This window comes from Phacochoerus africanus, chromosome 9 (genome assembly GCF_016906955.1).
Source record: "Phacochoerus africanus isolate WHEZ1 chromosome 9, ROS_Pafr_v1, whole genome shotgun sequence".
Lineage (NCBI taxonomy): Eukaryota > Metazoa > Chordata > Mammalia > Artiodactyla > Suidae > Phacochoerus > Phacochoerus africanus.
In genome coordinates, this window is record NC_062552.1 from 82871915 (window position 1) to 82892250 (window position 20336).

Sequence of the window (20336 nt, forward strand, 5' to 3'; positions counted from 1 at the left end):
AGGGAACTGTGGCTGTGATGGAGAGAAGGCGCATGTTGAGGAGTAGCAGAGTGGAGAAGTGCAGGGAGCCAGATCAGAAAGGATGTGGAACTTTCACCTCAGAGTAGTGGGTAATCCTCTGAGAACAAATGGTACTCTGTTTCAGAACGATCAATTCTGTATAAAAGATAGCTAATGAGAAGGCTAAAATTGAGCTGGAAATGCCAGATAGAAGCTTATTTAATCCAGCAAAGAAGAAATGAGAGCCTGAACTATGGGTGATAGAAGTAGAGATGGAAAGGAGGGGTAAAAGTTTAGAGATTTGTGCATAGGAAGGTCCATAGTACTTGATAAGTGACTTTAGCACAAGGTTGAGTAGTGAAGAGGAAACCAGGATTATCTCACTAATGACTGGGTAGGGCTGGGTTGTCTCTTTCACTGAGAGAGAACTTTCATAGAGGTTGAGCAGGTTTATGGGGAGGTTGTTTCTTTCCTTAATCTTAAAGGCTAATGGGCCAGGACAAAGGCTTTAAAACAGCAAAGATCTCTAGTATTTAATATAACCCTTGAATTATTTTAACAAAAATAATTATTCCTCTTACTTTTTAAATTTTGTCAGGTTTTTTCTCATGTGTTACCTCTTTGTAAACTTGGCGTGTGCCTTGCAAACATTACTTCGAACACCCAACTGGAGGCCCCGGTTCCGCTACTATCACTGGTAAGTCTGCTTTTTTTTCTTCTTCTCCACTTTTAGAGAAAACCCATCATTGAACTAGAGAACTAGGAGATTCTGAGTTCTTGATACAGTTTTCTTTTCTTCATACTGTGTGTTTTTTGTTGTTTTATTTTCTTGTATTGGGTTGGTTTTTTTTTTTTTTTTGCCACACCCTTGGTACATGGAAATTCCCAGCCAAGAAGTCAAACCCATGCCACAGCTGTAACCAGAGCCACAGCAGTGACAATGCCAGATCCTTAACCCACTGAGCCACAAGAGAACTCTCATACTCTCTGACTTAACTTCTAACACTCACATGAATTTCCATCATGCTACTGTGTTTATTTGTTTTTGTTTTTTTGGGGGGTTTTGGCCGCACCTGTGGCATGCAGAAGTTCCCAGGCTAGTGATTGAACCCTAGCCACAGCAGTTACAACACCAGATTCTTAACCTGCTCAGCCACCAGGGAACTCCTATGTTTTTTAAGATATAGTTTTATAGTAACTTATAATACCCACTTAAAAATACAGATCAAAACTATAAAGCAATTCCCACTGTGGTGTAGTGGGTTCCTGCTGTGGTGTAGCAGCTGGGGTTGCTGTGGAGTGGAGGTGCAGGTTCCATCCCTGACCTAGCTCAGTGGGTTAAAAGATCTACATTGCTGCAGCACTGGTGTAGGTCGCAGCTGCAGCATGGATTCAGTCTCTGCCCCAGGACCTTCCATATGCTGAGGGACAGCCAGAAAAGAGATAAACAAAACCAAAAAACCATGAGATAAAATTTCCAGGTTGCTGTGTTCTTCATGTTAAAATAACATACCCTTTACATATCTGAATGGCTATTTTCTTCTTAGCTAAGCACTGGGCTTCATCATTTTCCATCTTTATTCTCATCAGTTTTCATTCTTGGACTCTAATCAGTAGTTAAAGAGTGTGAGCTATGGAAGCAGATGACCGTAAGTTCAAGTGTTAGCTCCACTATTTACTGGCTTTGTAACTTTCAACAAAGCATTTAACCACATAAAATTTCATTTTATTCATTTGTAAAATGATGCTAATAGTATTATTTATCTCAGAGGGTTGTTTTAAGACAATCTAAAGTGCTTACCACAATGCCTGACATAGCAGAGCTCTTAATGAAATGTTCCTACAGCTGCTGCTATTGAGTTCAAGTCTCTCAGTCCTGAAGGAGCCATCGCATTTTTAGCTACCATCCCCTTTCTTTCCATTTTTTGTCTGTCAGAGCTAGAAGTTCCTTAATATGTCTTGTATGTACCTGTTGCTACATTCCTCTTTGCTGACTTTTTCCTTGATCCATTTCTAGCTTCACTTGCCAGTGGTGGGTAGTGATGGCACAAATTTAGATCTTCAACTGATCTTAACACTTATAATCATCTTTCTAGCTTTAACTTTATTTTAGAGTTCATCGTGAATTTTTCTTGTTACTATTTTGGTTTTGTTATTTTTTTCTCTTTCTCTTTACACTCTGTATTTTCATTAGATCCTGATATTCTCCAGATTAACAACTGTTCTATTTGTTCTTTGAAATTTGTCATACAACTAAGTTCATTCTGTACACAAACTTCAGTAAATGTGGTTGTTTACTTAATTTATTTGATCAAAAGAAGTCTTCATTATTTTCTTCCAAGCTCCTTATGTAAAGTAAGGAAACTAATGGTAGATTTTTTTCAGTGGGTTCTGCAGTTATGCTAATACATGTTCATAAACTTTTTAGCAATATTCACATGAAGTACTTTATTTTTAATTTTTTTAGGGTCACACCTATGGCACATGGAAGTTCCCAGACTAGGAGTCGAATCAGAGCCGTAGCTGCCTGCCTACACCACAGCCATAGCAACACCAAATCCGAGCCATGTCTGAGACCTACACCACAGCTCATGGCAACGCTGGATCCTTAACCCACTGAGCGAGGCCAAGGATCGAACCCGCATCCTCATGGATACTAGTAGGATTTGTTTTCCACTGAGCCACAATGGGAACTCCTGAAATACTTTTCTTTTAAAGATAATAGAATTGTTAATAATTCTAACTACATGTCCTATCCCTGCTTTGCCATGTAAGTATTAATTTGTCCTTATAACTACAGTAGCATCATTTCATGCATATATTTTTCCAGCAATGGGAAACATCAGCACCAAGGATGGTTTGGGACTTAGTGGTGATCTGCTTATGTTGCCAGTCCATGATAAGACAACTATAAAAATTGAGAAAAAGCATCTAGAAACTTTTATAGAAATTCAACATTGTCATAGCATCCAAGCATATATTAGTTTCTATAGTAATTCAGTTTTATTGGATTTTACGGAAGTTATGTCTGCAATATATTGGAAACTTTTTTGGCCACTCCCATGGCATGCAAAAACTCCCAGGCCACATATCAAACCCAAGCCACAGCCATGACAAAACTGAGTCCTTAACTGCTAGGCCACCAGGGAATTCCTTCTATTGGAATTTTTTTAAATAATAATTTCTCACCAGTTTAAGAAGCACCTCTAGAATAGACTTCTTTTTTTAGCTGCTTAGAAAAAAATTTTTGTATTTTTTGTCGTTTTTAATTTCCTAGGGCCCTGTCTTTCATGGGAATGAGTATCTGCCTGGCTCTGATGTTCATTTCTTCCTGGTACTATGCCATTGTAGCCATGGTAATAGCTGGTATGATCTACAAGTACATTGAGTACCAAGGGTGAGTCTGTGGATACCACCTGGATCACTGCTAAAACTATTGAAACTAGCTAGTTTTGTTAGAGCCAGTCTGGTGAAAACTACATTAGGGATCCAGATACCTTCATTTATCCGTACCTAAATTTTGTACCCCTAGTTCTCTTAGCCATTGATCACAGTGGGAGCCTATTGAGAAAGTCTGAGTGGATTAATGAAAACATAACTGAAAGGATGTATTGAAATAATAATGATGAGCTTAAAGTATAATACAAATACAAGTATTCTTGCTTATCTCTTCAGGCAAGGAATTTTTGAAATTAAAAAGAAATTAGTCCTGAATAACTTTGTAACAACTAAGATTTACCAACAGCTTACAAAAATTAGGAATAAATAGCACTCCTATTTAGAAGATTACATTGAGTTTTGCTTTCTCTGCATTATTTTCAAAATAATTTATGCTTTGGATCTATAGTAATTTCCTAATCCAAATAGCTATTTTACATTACACGGCAGGACAAATGACCCTTGCAGCCTTTATTCTGAACTCTTGTGCAGCGTAGGGTGTTGATGAAGGGTAATGCTGATCTGCTTACAGTGGGTCATTGTGTTAGTGGAGGGCATCATACAAAAAAATTAATACAAGTTTTAATCTTCTACTTGTGTGTATGTTACTTTTAGGTAAAGGAACAGTAAACGTTATTTTTGGGAATTGTACTTGCTGTACTTTGAATCTGTCTGTTCCTTTCTCCACTTTCTCCCAGAGCTGAGAAAGAATGGGGTGATGGAATCCGTGGGCTGTCCCTCAGTGCAGCCCGGTTTGCTTTGCTTCGGCTGGAGGAAGGACCTCCACATACTAAAAACTGGAGGTAAAAACATCAACAGAGTTTAGTGATGTTTGATAGAGTTAACACACAGAAATGTGTGCTTCATTGATTATAGGATAAGAAAATCATAGGGCTCAAGTAATTCGTGTAATGAACTTATTTTGATCGATTCTAAATCCTTTTATTTGGAGTTCCTGTTGTGGCACAGCAGAAACGAATCTGACTAGTATCCATGAGGATTTGGGGTTCGATCCCTGGCCTTGGTCAGTGGGTTGGTGATCCGGCCATGCCATGAGCTATGGTGTAGGTCACAGACAAGGCTCGGATCCTGCTTTGCTGTGGCTCTAATTCGACCCCCAGCCTGACAACTTACATATGCCGCGAGTACAGCCCCCCCCCCCCCAAAGGCAAATAAAGAAATCCTTTATTTTTTATTTTATTTTATTTTTTTTTGTCTTTTGTCTTTTTTTTTTGTTGTTGTTGTTGTTGCTATTTCTTGGGCCGCTCCCGCGGCATATGGAGGTTCCCAGGCCAGGGGTTGAATCGGAGCTGTAGCCACCGGCCTACGCCAGAGCCACAGCAACGCGGGATCCGAGCCACATCTGCAACCTACACCACAGCTCACGGCAACGCCGGACCGTTAACCCACTGAGCAAGGGCAGGGACCGAACCCGCAACCTCATGGTTCCTAGTCGGATTCGTTAACCACTGCGCCACGACGGGAACTCCGAAATCCTTTTATTTATGTAATATATGCTCTAGACCTCTTCCTTTTTAATTCTTCCCTCAAGACTGATCAATTTGAGATAATACTGAGAAAATTCAAAATAACTGTACAATCGCATCATTTTCTCTAATCTCTTCCTTCTGTCAGATTACATGCTTTACACAGATCTCCTGAATAAAGGGTAGAATTGCTCTTCTGTCCCCAGACACAAAGTGTTTTCTCTCGCCACCCCTCCCCACACCCTTTCCACAGGCCTCAGTTGCTTGTATTGCTGAAACTAGATGAAGACCTCCACGTCAAGCATCCTCGCCTCCTCACCTTTGCTTCACAGCTTAAGGCTGGAAAGGGCCTCACTATTGTGGGCTCCGTCATTGTGGGGAACTTCCTAGAGAACTATGGTGAAGCTTTAGCTGCTGAGCAGGTAAGAGTCAAGGCTTATTTACATAGTGGAATTTAGCTTATGGCTTTGTGTTGTTGAGTGGTAAGAGCTCAGATTTCTGAGTTGATCCCCTTCCTGAGTGATTTAGGAGGTTTCCTTCTTAGTGTTAATTTAAGAGTCATATTCTCCCAAATAATAAAATGAACCTGAAGATAGTAATTTATTCTTTCTTCCCATTGAAACAGCATTTCTAGACTATGGTATTATCAAGGCTAAGCACCGTTTCCAAATAGACTCTTGACATTGACTCAGGCCTGAGGGGAGTCATGTGAATAAATCATTCCCTCAACTATGGTGATGGTTCCTCTCAATCTCGTGACAGCAAAGAGCAGTGAGCAAATTTTCCTCCTCTTAACTAATGACCAAGGTTCTTTGCTACTGCTGATGGGATAGTAAAGTTTTTCCTGAAGTAGGAAGTAGCTTTCACTCGAATAGAATTAACCCTGGGGAAATTTCAGTTACATTTCAAAAATTTTACTAGATTTCATTTTGGAATGCTTTTAAACCCTAAAACTAGAAATGCTGAAGAACCATTACTCCAGAATGATCCTACAAATAAGTAAAAAGCACAGAATCAGAAATCAAGTGAGCCTGATTAGCCTAGCTATACCACTGACTTAATCTGTGCCTTTGGGAAAATCATATCCATTTTCCACACCATTATTCCCTTCACCTTTCCACCAAGAGAGTGGAGTAAGAGTAAATGAAATATTATCTCCAAATTGGCTTGAATAAATAAAAGAACAGTAAAGCAAGTACTGGCATCATCAGTAATCACTTTTTCTTTTTTTTTTAGGGCCGCACCTGCGGTATATGGAAGTTCCCAGGCTAGGGGTTGAACCAGAGCTGTAGCTGCTGGCCTATACCACAGCCACAGCAACTCAGGATCAGAGCCACATCTTCGACCTACACCACAGCTCATGGCAACACCAGATCCTTAATCCACTGAGCAAGGCCAGGGATCAAACCAGTGTCCTCATGGTTGCCAGTCTGAGCCATTAACTGCTGAGCCACGATGGGAACTTCACCTTTTTAATAACAAAAGGGATTTGGAAATAGGAGAAACAGAAAAGAAAACACACCTTAGAAAATTCTAAAGTGAAACTGACTCATCGTATTGAATTTCTAGTAATATGAGTCAGTGCAAGAAACGGGGACTGAGGAAGGAAGGGAGATCATGTTCACATTCATCCTGGGCCATTAAGAAAGAATACTGAGGAGTTCCTGTCATGGCTCAGTGGTTAACAAATCCAACTAGGAATGATGAGGTTGCGGGTTTGATCCCTGGCCTTGCTCAATGGGTTAAGGATCTGGCGTTGCCATGATCATGGCGTTCCTAGCCTGGGAACCTCCATATGCTATGGGAGCGTCCCAAGAAATGGCAAAAAGACAAAAAAAAAAAAGAAGAAGAAGAAGAAGAAAGAATACTGAATATTCATTTTATGAAGATTCCTGTTCACAATTTGTGTGGTATGTTAGAAAGAAAAGCAGAAAAGAGGGAAAGGAAGGATCTGCATGTAGACAACCAGCTACATATGTCTAAGCACTTAGGAAGTAAAAAAGGCAAAGGATATTAGTGTTTCATTGGGGAAATTGAACTTTTTAAATTTTTCTGTAGGAGATAGGCTCTTATACAGAGTTTGGAAAGAGGAGGGGAATATAATATGGAGAAGAAGTAATAAGTTAAAAGGTCCAGGATGAAGTGATTCAGGGTTGAGGTTCTGTTTTTCAGACCATAAAGCATCTAATGGAGGCAGAGAAGGTGAAAGGATTCAGCCAGCTGGTGGTGGCTGCCAAGCTGAGAGAGGGCATCTCCCACCTCATCCAGTCCTGTGGCCTGGGGGGCATGAAGCACAATACAGTGGTCATGGGATGGCCAAATGGCTGGCGCCAGAGTGAAGATGCTCGAGCTTGGAAGACTTTCATTGGTACGAAACATTTCTCATACTGTCTTGGGGCCCAAATAGAGGATATGCCCTGACCCCACCCCCAGCCTCCTAAAGTAGAGGCTATGCCATTGCTGAAGCATAGTCTTATTAGGGCACCTAAGTAACTGATGATAGTAGTAACCTGATTTATTCACCCCTGCCCCAGCCTTACCTTATGTTCATCAGTTGTTTATCTTGTCAAGTCTTATGTTAGGAATTATCTCTCAAATTGCCGTATTTTCATGTGTGACCTCCCACGTGGACATTCCCAAAGGAAATGGAAGAATTGCTCTTCAGCATCAAAAATCTCCCAAATTCACGAATTGCCCCTTAGAAATGTTGTAATCGGAAGACACCTAGTAATGTGAATCATGGTTCTCAGTCTAATTCTGTTAGCTGTTCAGATTTTTCATAATGATTTTTGTTACTTGATTTGGTATAACCTCCTATGTAAAGGGGACACTTTGCTCAAAGAACTGTAGAAGAGCATCATCCTTTTCTTCCCTGACATGGTAGGAAGAAAGGCAAGCCTAAGGATTCATCTCTGCTCATCCTTATCCTGTTTTCTCCCTAGGCACAGTGCGAGTGACAACTGCTGCCCATCTGGCCCTGCTGGTGGCGAAAAACATCTCCTTTTTTCCCAGCAACGTGGAGCAGTTCTCTGAGGGCAACATTGACGTGTGGTGGATTGTTCATGATGGGGGGATGCTCATGCTATTACCGTTCCTACTGAAGCAGCACAAGGTCATTTGGTGCCTTTTATTCTCCCTTAACTTCTGCCCTGGCTCACTAGAAGATCCTTTTTCATTCCGTAGCAGGAGAGTTGGGTATTACTCTTGGTTCTCCCATTATCCCAGTTTCACCTTTATGAGAAACAGGTTTCTTTGTAGTTGGTACCTACCTATCTCTAAGGGAAATTCAGCAAAATAATACAGCTCCATATAAGCCCTTGGAAAAAACATTAACAAGTGAACATGTCCTTGGGTGGGGGGGAACACCAAAATCGCTTAAATACTGGAAACCTGAGAGTGTCTGTATCTTATAGATAGATATGCTCATCCTATGACAGAAGTTTAAAGTATGTAAATGCTATAGTTTGCACGGTGTTGTCAGTGTGCTATCTGAATACAGTACCCTCTTAATGTATCATGCGCCATCTTTTCCTTTTTGCCAGTTGTTTTACTGTTTATGAAATAAGAATTCCTTTAAAGTGTATTAAAGGTGTTTCCTAGTCAAGCTTTTGACCTAGTGTAATAATACAGCAAGTAAGAATTTAGGAACAGGAGTTGCCATCATGGCGCAGTGGAAACGAATCCGACTAGGAACCATGAGGTTGCGGGTTCAATCCTTGGCCTTACTCAGTGGGTTGGGGATCCGGCGTTGCTGTGGCTGTGGTGTGGGCCGGTGGCTATAGCTCTGATTCGACCCCTAGCCTGGGAACCTCCATATGCTGCAGGTGCAGCCCTAAAAAGACCAAAAAAAAAAAAAAAAGAGTTTAGGAACAAATACCCTGATACTATATAAGTTTGTACAAGGTAAAAATGCCGTTTGTTTTAAGGAATAATTCCTTTTTTGCCTTCTTGTATTTAATTTCCCTGTACATACGGTGCCTTCTCAGGTGTGGCGAAAATGCAGCATACGGATCTTCACAGTAGCCCAACTAGAAGACAACAGTATTCAGATGAAGAAGGACCTGGCCACCTTCCTCTATCACCTTCGCATTGAGGCAGAGGTGGAAGTGGTAGAGATGGTGAGAGAGCTGAGTTTGAGATCAGAGAGATTACCCTTCCCCTGTCCCACCCTGTCATTCTAGAACCTCTTCAGGTTTGGGAGTCTCTTCAACTACAAATGTGGATTATTCCCTTCGTTCCAACAAAACTCTAATATATTAATATAGATAAGTGCAATGTGTATGTGATGTGGATTTTAATTTTTATGTCTTGTTGGTTACATAGCACTTACTTTTCTGCCAGATTTGTGTCTGCTTGATAAAGTTTTATTAAGTTTAAATTCATGTATTCTTCATAAAACCACACATAGCTTTTTTTTTTTTAATAATCTGGCAGTATTAAACAAAACAAAAAGACTAGAGTTTATGTTTCAGAGTAACACATATGTAAGAGATTGTGGAGAAGACTCCAGGCTTCTGGATTCGATCTACAGTATTGTATTTATGTAGTTCAGTGACTGAACAAAAACTGAAACCGAGGTTAATGTTGTGATACTTTCTCTGGTTTAGTTTAGTGAATGAAAATGAAAATGTATGGTTCTTTCTCCTTTGTGCTTATTGCCCACCCTGCGTGATATCTGCGGCAGCATGACAGTGACATATCAGCTTATACTTATGAGCGCACCTTGATGATGGAGCAGAGGTCCCAGATGCTCCGGCACATGCGACTGTCCAAGACAGAGCGGGATAGAGAGGTGAGACTTTGCTGCATCAATCTAACACTGGCCCTGTGAAGTCTGTCACTGAAAGGGATGATGGTATGTTCTCAAAGCGAGACAGATTCTTCCTTATTAGTTCTTCTACTATAACCACATTTCAAAATAATTAAAGATAAAACATGAGAGAAAATTGGTTATAGAGTCATAGCTGTGTTGGGCCTTCCTCAGGCACAGCTGGTGAAAGATCGGAACTCGATGCTACGATTAACCAGCATTGGCTCTGATGAGGACGATGAGACAGAAACCTATCAGGAGAAGGTGCACATGACTTGGACGAAAGACAAGTACATGGCATCCCGGGGGCAGAAGGCCAAGTCAATGGAAGGATTCCAGGACCTGCTTAACATGCGTCCGTAAGTTCTCCAGTTCACAAGCTTATCACTTACATAGTTAGTGCCACAGACATGACTTTGCCTGGGTACACAGAATCTGTTCATGTCACCCCTGATCCACCCACCTTTTTCTTGTTTGCCTATTCATATCAACTGCCAGTTAGCATGTACACAAGCTAACATCCTGTCCATACATGTTTTCCTGGTATGAAACAAGGAAACAGAATGAGAAAACACACAATATCAATATTATAAAGCAATCATTTGTTCATTACATTATTCATAAAGCAAGAAAAGCTCTGTATTTCATGCTTTTAAAAAACTGATGATATGCCTAGGGTTTTTTTGGTTGTTGTTCTTTGTTTGTGTTTTCTTTTTTTCCTTTACCACCTGTTTTTTCCCCCCTCATACTCTCCTTCCAGAGACCAGTCCAACGTGAGGCGGATGCATACAGCTGTGAAGCTCAATGAGGTTATAGTTAACAAGTCTCACGAAGCAAAGCTGGTGTTGTTGAATATGCCCGGGCCACCCCGAAACCCTGAGGGTGATGAAAACTGTATCCTTTCCAAGAGCAGTAGGAACTACCAGTAGGGAAAATCTTAGCCTGTGTCTTAGATGAGACACAAGTAACTGTAAAAGTCATTGTCTGTGACTTCCTCTCTCGCTGAGGGAGAACTGTTAAAAGTCTCAGGCAAGGATTCTTACTAAGTAGTATGATTACTCTCCTTTGGGGGTGTTGGGTGTTAATATGTTCTCTCTGAACCCTAAAGAGACCTTTTAGGTGGTATGGGGATGGAACACCCACATCCTTTCTCCTTTCCAGGCTCTGTCCACTTTTCAAAGCCTCTTTTGGATGGAGTTAGGGGAAAGCAGCTGAAATGGAACCTCCTCTAACTGAGGGGAAAAGATAAGGGTTCTTCCTCATACCCTAAATTCCAGCATTGTTTTTAGGGAAACTCCTCAACACTGCAGTGGCATAGACTGGTCCCTTCCCACCAGTGCCATTAAGGAAGAGGATAAAGAAAAAGAAAAAAAGAGGGGAGTTCCCATCATGGCTCAGTGGTTAACGAATCCAACTAGGAACCATGAGGTTGCAGGTTCGATCCCTGGCCTTGCTCAGTGGGTTAAGGATCCAGTGTTGCCGTGAGCTGTGGTGTAGGTTGCAGACACGGCTCAGATCCTGCATTGCTGTGGCTGTGGTGTAGGCCGGCGGCTACAACTCCAATTAGACCCCTAGCCTGGGAACCTCCATATGCCGTGGGAGCGGCCCTAGAAAAGCCACAAAGCCAACAAAACAAAACAAACTGGCTGAAAAATCTTAACTTGAGCAGCTTTGTTTGGAAATTATTTGAATTCTTTCCAGGAACCTTACAGGGTTCCCTGTTGTGGATTTTTCTTCTTTTTGGCTTACTTGCTATGTAGTAATAACATTACTTGTGGGTTCCCCCCATTTTTAAATAACATTTAGGGAAAAAAATCTAACAAATGGGAGTCTTATTTATGCAAAGAGACTAGATCCCTAGATTACTTCATAGAATTAAATTGAATCCAGGGTTCAGACTTCTCCACCTCTGAGTATATATAATTAAACATGTTGAGCTATGTAGTCAGATAAACAGATTTTCATGATGCTGGGTTGTAAAGTGTGCTCTTCTTCTGCCTGTTAGTCTCCTTGACAAACTCTGAAGACATGGAGTTCCTAGAAGTGCTCACCGAGGGACTAGAGCGAGTCCTTCTTGTCCGAGGTGGTGGCAGTGAAGTGATCACCATTTATTCATAACCTACTCCTGAATGACTCTGCTTGGCCTCACCTTTCCAGAAAGGCTTCCATCCTCCACGGAAGTGCCAGCTCTTTCCTGCCAGTCCCATCAACTAGAGACCTATGTTCTGTATACATCATGCTGAACTCTTAATGAGCTGAGCCTGAAGTACTTGTGCAGAAAAGTACTAGATCTACTCTTTGCTACCATGACCTGCTGTCCTTAAAGCAGATATTCCCTCAACATCAGAGCAATGCTCAGTTCCTAAAAGCCATTCCTGTACCAGTTGAAGGCAAGTTAGAGTTAGCCTACTAACCCAGTAAAGTGAATTGGCAAATGGGATGCTAGAAACTTAACTGAAGACAAAGGCAAGTACACATCTAACATTAAAGATGAATCTCAGAAGTCAAGATTCAGTGATAATACCATGGGGTTAAGACAGAGACACAGCCTCGTATTTTAAAGAATTCTTGGCCAAATACATGGAGACCTAACATCTTGAGATAACGATGGCGAGCCAAGATGAAAAATTTCATTAGTGCATCCATGGATCTTCAGGACTCTAATTTTGTATTAGGGTACTAATATAGAAAAACTGAAACATGAAACTGCAGCCTCTACTTCCTCCAAAACAAGATTACCCCCAAAATATGTTTATGTACTTATACTGTGTTGTGTATTTCAGCTATTTGTTTCTCAGAATCCATTCTGTGGTTACGATTGTAGTGCAGGCACTGTTACCAAGGAAATTGTTTTTTAAAAGGTGGAGTAAAAATTATTTCTTTAAGGTTCTTTTTAAATGGCCAAACTAAGGGAGCTCCAAAAGATAGCTATCAAGATTTACATAAAATACAATCTGTGGTTACCTTTTGACATGGGTAGAATATACAGGCTTAACAGAAATATAGAAGAAATATAGATGATGATGCATATTGACCAATAGATTCTCCTTTCCTTCTCCCTTTTATGCCCTCTGGGTTACAGGCACAAATCAAAATCACAGGAACAAACACTAGGAAGACTGGCTAAAATCCTTCCCTGAAACCTTTGAACTATCCTTCAAAGGGGGAATCCAGTGGTGGAATTCAGAGTTTAGAGCCATACACCTTCCTTAGTGCCAAAGTACTGGGCTGCTGCTACTCTTCCTACCTACTTCACTAAAGTGGCATACAGTAGGCATTGGCCTAATTCAAGAAATTTTTTTCATTAAGAAACCTGTGGATTCATTCCCAAGCCATAGTGAAGACTTGAGGCATGGACCTCAGTGCTTAAAATATGACCATTTTTTTCCTTTCAATTTTATTTGACTGCAGAAGTTTGGATCTTAAGAGATTTTCCAAGCCAGCAGTCTTATACTATGTTTTGTTTTCAGAAAGCTCTCAATGTGTCAAGGAAATGCTTGTGCAAGCTTAGCTTTTTATTTGGTAACTTAATGATCACAAAACACCTGGCATTCAAGCATAGGGAAACTATCCTGTGTGACTGAATGGTAGTTTCATATATGTGAAATTTTCATTTCACAGGATAGGATATTTAGAGAAACTCTTACCTATCTATCTTCAAGACTGCTTTTGTATTTCATTTTATTAGTGATAAATAGTGCTGTTCTTTGATTACCAACAGGATATGGAGCAAGCTGTCCTGCTTCATAGCCTACAGACTATTCATCTGATCCTTATGGACAGAAGAGAAGAACCCTTCCACATGGCTTAAGAAATTGAGTCATTTTGATTTTACTCCCTTTGCTCTTCTTTCAACATCCAGGCCCAGTCAGGTAGCAAAACAGTCAAGATCTTCTAAGTTTTTTTTCTGCTGCTTCCTGCAGAGGGTAGAAGCATTGTTTACAACTCACTGCAACACTCCATTGCTTAGTTTGAGTCCCACAGTAGTGGAACAGTTCCCCCAGAGCCCATGCTATTGAAGACCCCCATGCTGTAAAGGTCAGCCTACCCAGGAATTAATTTACTTTTACACACACCCTCTGGCCAAAGCAAGATAGATAGATATAGATATGTATTTTTTTCCCATATAGAAAAAAACGGGCAGAAAATAAGCTTAGTTTTAGAAGAGCTTTTTGTGGCTGAAGCTCTTTAAGAATCCTTTAAAGGGATAAGGGAATTAGTGGCTACTAATATAGCCCCTACTTCAGCCCCTAAAACACAATCACTGTTACATGGGGAAGTGGTTATTAGGCCAGATATATACTCATCTCTGTCTAGGGCATTTCATGTCTATGTGTTGCTTATGTTGTTTGTCTGCAGAATGTCTTGTCTCTTGTAATCACTGCAAGTAAAGCAATACCGAAAACGTGATGAGAATGCACCTTAGGGGAAGGGGCTTTTGTTTCAAGAAGGAAGAGAAAGACCTCCTCCTGCCTTTTGAATGAGATCCAGCTTTTGAGTCTTAGCTATGACTTTACCAGGGCAGGTTATGACAATATTCATTCTCCAGCTGCTGGCCCTCTGCCTTTTATAGCTGTCTTAAAAGCTTAAGTTTGAATTGCAGCATCTGTTTGACAGGTGCCAGGTTCCTCTTGGCAGGGGAAAGATCACTATTTTATATCTTCCATTGCCTCAGAATCTTGTGACCCCAATGATTCCGCCAATCCTCATTCCCCCAAATGTGTTAAAAATCCATTTTTGTGCATATTAAAGTAGCAATTACACGGTAATGTGTTCTATTTGTCAGATTTATTTTTCTTTTCATCATGTATAATCTGAATCCAGCATTAGTTTCTCACATCTTCCACAAGTATCTCCAATAGAATTTTTACATCCCAGCTTGTGTTAAATAGAAGTGAAATATTGAGGAGGATAGATTTAAAGGAAACTTGCGCAACTTTTTAAAAAAGCATTGTTCTCAACCATTTAATTTATTAAAAGGAGATGCTGCTGTGGTTCTTGATTTGGCAGCAACCATTCTTTTGTTTACATAGTTATGGGTTTATTTGTTGTTTTCCTCTATACTGGAAACATAAATAAAGTTTTCTACATTATTTTCAGTCAAGGTTGTGGTATAGTTTCTTTGTATTTGTACTGATATGTACACATTGTCTTTCTAGGCTTTGTCTCCTCACCAGAGAGAAAAGACAACTTTGGGTTCTTTTCAGCAAGTGATAATGTTAAGGGTTAGTATGCTGAGGAGGAGCCACTGGGCATAAAGAAGGTTGTAACTGAGATGCAAATAAATAGCACCACATGCTGTTTTCTCAGGTTCACAAAAGCAGTCCTCCACCACTGAACTCCATCCTCTGAAACAAGAAAAAGTGCACAGGTGAGTGGTGAATGAGTGTTGAAATAACTTCCTGAATTAAGTATTTAATACTTTATCACAAGCTCTATTTGCTTTATCCTCAAAAAATAACAACTTTCAAATTCCTAATGGATCTTATTTCTTAAGAAATGAACTTTAACACCAACTCTTGATTCCCCACCAAGTGCGTCAGCTATTTATTTACTGTACACCTGTCCCAAATTTAATTTCCCCTTTGGCTTACCTCAGGGGGCTCAATGAAGGCTAACCAATCTGATGCATGTGTAGGCAACAGTCCCATTGACTGGCACTTATACACAGCCAATGCCAGACCCATAAGGTTCCCAATGAGGTACACCAAACCCTGAAGAAACTTCTGGCTTGAACTTTCTAGCATCTTGAAAGCTGTTGGGGTAATAGAAAGTGTCAAAAACCAAAACAACTTATTTCCCCCCAACATGAATCAGGCCATATATTAAAATAATATAAATAATACAGACAGTCCCATAGTAACATGGCAAATAGAACCATTAAAGGTGAACAAAAACCAAGGAGAGCATCATTTTCCCCTCCTTGCCACCACCACCCTGCACACACTTCCACTGCAACTAGCCAATAGCGAGCTGTGCCAAAGATTTGCAGGATGGGTTTTACCCAAGAATCTGCCTTTGATTCTTTTTTTTTTTTTCTTCCCTTTTTCAGCCACACTTACAGCATATGCAAGTTCCCAGGCCAGGGATCAAATCCAAGCCCCAGCTGCAACCTATACCACAGCTGCAGCAACATCGGATCCTAACCCACTGCACCGGGCTGGGGATTGAACCAGCAACGCCGCAGAGATAAGCTAGATCATATACCCACTGCACCACAGCAGGAACTCCTTGCCTTTAATTCATAAAGCTTAGAGGAAGGGTTATTATTTTAAGAGTACTTACTTGCTGAAATGGCCATAAGTGCCTGAATAGGTCGCCAAGCCATCATACACACCATCATAGTAGGGAAGATGGAGATGGTGTTGCCTGCCATGTACATGATGAAGAGGTTCATGGGAATCTGTTTGAGGGGACCCAGGGCGATGTCCCAGCAGCGCTAAAACAAACAATTTTAACCTCTGATCATTATTTCCACATCTATCATATCACTAATGTTACAGGTAAACAATTCCCAAGTCTGTGCTTCTGACTGAGCTGCCTCAGTTCTACTACCTCTGCCCTTCTCCCACACTGCCACAGGAAGCTCACTCTTCTACTAAAGATAAGGTGTCCTCACATTTTGTTTTTCCCTATAGGTTTCCCCAGATGTCATTTTCCCCCATGACTTTAGCCAAATAAAAGATTCCCTGCTTTGGGGTTTTTGTTTGTCTGTTTTTTGCTTTTTAGGGCTACACCTTCAGCATATGGAAGTTCCCAGGCTAGGGGTCAAATGAGAGCTGTAGCTGCACAGCCACAACAATGTGGGATCTGTGCCTTGTCTGCGACCTACACCACAGCTTAGGGCAATGCAGGATCCTTAACCCACTGAGCAAGACCAGAGATCAAACCTGAAACCTCATGGATGCTAGTGGGGTTTGTTACCACTGAGCCACAATGAGAACTCTACAAAACTGGAAATTTGAATAGTTTTGTAACTTTAAGAAACTCTGTAATTAAGCCAAGATGGTGTCCCCTGGCAAATTCTAAATATTTGAGGGAAAAATAAAGCCAAACTAACTCTTTCAAATAATAAAAAAAATTAACCCATTACCATATATGGGGCCTCATAAATACCAAAACCTGACAAAGACATTATGAGAAAAGTCTACAGACCAATATCACTCATGAACCTAAAAGAAAAACCCTGAACAAAATAGCAACAAAGTAAATCTAGCTATATAAAAAGAATAATATATCACTGAGTTTATTCACATAAAAGAATAAATGGCCATATCTGTAAATAGTTCCCTAATGTGTTATTTACACAGATCATTTATCTGGGAGGTTAAATATCAAATCCATATAACAGAACTGTTCTAAAGTAAATATTTTATAATAACCTACCTTTAAAACCAGGCCATTTTCTTCTTCTTTTTTTTCTTTTTAGATCCATAGGTGCGGCATATGAAAGTTCCTAGGCTAGGGGTTGAATTGGAGCTACAGCTATCAGTTTATGCCCCAGCCATAGCAATGCAGGATCCAAGCCACATGTGTTACCTATACCGCAGCGCATAGCAACGATGGATCCTTAACCCACTGGAAGGGGCCAGGGATTGAACCCACATCCTCATGGATACTAGCTGGGTTTGTTACCATGGAGCCACATTGGGAACCCCCCAAATCACGCCATTTTAATAATACCTTACTATCATGTATTATTTACATTATACTTTGATGTACCAGGATGAAAAATGATAGGAAATTCAAGAAAATCACTGACATAACTCTGTCCTTTCATGTTGTGAAAAATCACTACATTTCATGAAACAAAGATTATTTAATATTGAGCAATATTAAGCCTGAGAGAAAAGGAAGTGCCAGGCACAGTTCTAGGGACTTGGAAGACAAAATTTTGCTCTCATGGAAGTTACAAAGTGGGGAAAAAAAAAAAGTAATAAGTAACCTATATAACATATATGAATGACAGGAGAAACACAAAGTAAGAAAGTAAGATCTAGAATGCCATGAGAGTAGAATTCACTGAGAAGATAACATCTGAGTTGAGACAGCAAGTCATACTGGTATCTGGGGGAAGAGTATTCCAGGAAAAGTGAAGAACAAGTACAAAAAGCCTGGAATAGAAGCTCACCTGGCATATTTAAGAATCAGCAAGGAGGCCATTCTGACTAGAGACGTGAACAACAGGGAAAGTAGTAGGTGATGAAGTCGCTTAGCTCAAGAGATGACAGATTAAAGCAGTAAGAAGTAAGATTTATAATCTATTTTAAAGGTAAAACAGACTAACCTGACAAATTGCTTGTGTGGTATCGGGGAACTAAGATAGAAAAGATGACTTCAACTAGGAGTTCCCGTCCTGTCTCAGAAGTTAACGGATCCGACTAGGAATCATGAGGTTGCGAGTTCGATCTCTGCCCTCGCTCAGTGGGTTAAGGATCCCGCGTTGCACGTGGCTCAGATCTGGCGTTGCTGTGGGTGGGCCGGCGGCTTCAGCTCCGATTAGACCCCTAGCCTGGGAACCTCCATATGCCGTGGAAGCGGCCCTAGGAAAAGGCAAAAAAAAAAAAAAAGACTTCAACTGGAACACATAACCAATTCATTATCAACCTATTATATGTTTTTTAATTTTTCCAGTTATTGAGCACTTTTGAGGCTGATATGTCAACCAATATAACACCAATCTCCAGCAGTTTAGCTACCAAATATTCCGGCTAGCCATCTGCAGTAAGATATTAATATGCTGCCTGGGAAGGGAGGTGGGTGTGTAGGTCAGGACTGGCCCAAGGACTATGGTGACATCTATACCTCTGTACCTTCTCCACTAGGATCCGGTCTGTCTCTTGCACGCTGGTATCAGGCACTTGCTTGTCCAAGTAACCAACGGGGTACAGCGAGTCTCCCTGGCCACCGCCCCGGTCACTTCGGCCCCTGGAGACCAAAATAAAAAAATTAAGGCCACAGCCTCTTACACTTCATACCCCACATTCATTTCCTGTTCTAATCTAAGGAATAAATATTCTCAGATGTATCCACCCAGATTACACCAAGCCCTCTTGTGGGCTCGTCAGAACCTTCATCTATTGGGAAGAATGACAAAAGCATGCTTCGGACACAGAAACCTCCACGGCAGAGAAGCCGCGACCTCCCCAAGAATTATCTTTGCGGCCTCCATCAGAGTTGTGCCCGGGGGCTCAGGTCCTATTGTGGGGCAGTTCTGGGGTGAAGGTTCTGATGTCGAGCTTTGCCCAGGCTCCTCACCTGCCGCCTCCTCCAGGACCGCTCAGCTCAATCGCCCACTTGAAGCGCCGGCCTCGGTTAGCCACCAAGCTCCCCTGGGCCGTCATAACAGCGGTCGCCTACCAAAGCTGCAAAGCTTCCGACTCTGAAACCGAGCCGGGGATCAGGCTCACTGCGTCTGCGGCTGCTAGGGCCCGCTTTGCACCACTTCCGGCGCGTACGTATATACGTCATTTCCTCCACGGAATCTGTCCGGGCCGATCGTAGAGAGCGCTTAGAGCAGCAGAGATGCGAGGAGGAAAATGGGCAGATACTAAAGCTTTCTAATGCGCCTTCCTACCTTTCTGAAGAGCTCTTCTAGGTGTTCCCTGACCTCTGAGGTGCGCTTTATGGGTTAGAGGGAAAGTCCACACTGACTGCCTTAAGGGTGGAATCCAAGAAAACCTATGGAGCGCCCGCCTGCTCCCGGGATCACGAAGATTCAAATCTCTGTTTAAATCCTGGTTTTCCCACTGATTGACCCTGAGCCAGTTATTTAGTGGCTTCTGTGTGTTGAATGTCCTGGACCTTTGTGTTTATTATTTCATTTAATTATCTTAGTAACCCTGCGAGGTAGATCGTTATCCCTGTTTTGCACAAAACCTAGGAGGCAGTGTAGGCACATGTTAAGGCTCTTGGGTTCCAGATTATGGTGGTCTCTTTTACTGTTTTTCCCCCTTTTATAACCAGTGTTGCTGCGAACTTCCTTGTACATCTTTTCTTATTTCCTTAAATTCCTGGATGGGTAAATTGCTGGATCAAAGATTATGCACGTTTTTTGTTTTTGTTTTCTTTTCTGGCCGCTCTATGTCAAGCAGAACTTTTTATTAGAGTAGATAGCTTGTGCACAGAGAGAAGGTGGGGGAAAAAAAGTGCCAGCTCCCTGAGTAGAAGGGGCAAGATGCATTTATAAACAAAAGGGAGGGATTGTCTCATGATCACTGATAATTTCCAGAAATCATCAAACTTTTTTTTTAGCTTTTTATGAAATTTTAAAAATTTTTTCTTATTTAATTTATTTATCATCAAACTTCTTTGATCAGCAGGTTATCAGCAGGAATAGAGACTGCTTCTGTGAGGGGGAAAAAAATGCATGAGAATTTTCTGCAGGAAAGCACCAGACAGATAAGGTTTAAATTTATAGTTGAGCTTCTCCTCTTATGGAAACTGGTTATGCTAGATAAACTAGTATCTAGTCACTAGGTGTAGAGATAAAGTTAATTTTTTTTTCCTTAGTGCCGCACATGCAGCAAATGGAAGTTCCCAGGCTAGGGGTCGAATCGGAGCTGTAAATGTCTGAGTACACCACAGCTACAGCAACGAAG

General features: G+C 41.1%; 2 protein-coding genes across 8 annotated transcripts in view; one reads left to right on the top strand and one right to left on the bottom strand.

Moving 5' to 3' along the window:
* Nucleotides 1–14504, top strand: part of SLC12A6 (solute carrier family 12 member 6) — a 103514-nt gene extending 89010 nt beyond the window's left edge. For all 6 annotated transcript variants that reach the window (XM_047797726.1, XM_047797724.1, XM_047797728.1 and 3 more), the window contains 11 exons: nt 599–697; nt 3278–3397; nt 4137–4241; nt 5179–5347; nt 7098–7293; nt 7868–8037; nt 8912–9043; nt 9610–9717; nt 9910–10094; nt 10496–10629; nt 11762–14504. In XM_047797726.1, the coding sequence (XP_047653682.1) occupies nt 599–697; nt 3278–3397; nt 4137–4241; nt 5179–5347; nt 7098–7293; nt 7868–8037; nt 8912–9043; nt 9610–9717; nt 9910–10094; nt 10496–10629; nt 11762–11853 (1510 nt within the window). In that variant the 3' untranslated portion in view covers nt 11854–14504. The remainder of the gene's footprint in view (nt 1–598; nt 698–3277; nt 3398–4136; nt 4242–5178; nt 5348–7097; nt 7294–7867; nt 8038–8911; nt 9044–9609; nt 9718–9909; nt 10095–10495; nt 10630–11761) is intronic.
* EMC4 (ER membrane protein complex subunit 4) lies at nt 14505–19201 on the bottom strand. 2 transcript variants are annotated; one of them, XM_047797730.1, is made up of 5 exons: nt 18994–19201; nt 18549–18663; nt 16021–16174; nt 15330–15490; nt 14505–15083 (listed from the first exon to the last, which is right to left on the bottom strand). In XM_047797730.1, exons 1-5 carry the CDS (start codon nt 19077–19079, stop codon nt 15048–15050), a joined length of 552 nt encoding a protein of 183 aa, XP_047653686.1. In that variant the 5' UTR covers nt 19080–19201; the 3' UTR covers nt 14505–15047. The 2 variants fall into 2 exon arrangements, with proteins under 2 accessions (XP_047653686.1, XP_047653687.1); XM_047797731.1 differs by lacking the exon at nt 18994–19201 and having other exon boundaries at nt 18541–18630.
* Between the last annotated feature and the right edge of the window lie 1135 nt (nt 19202–20336).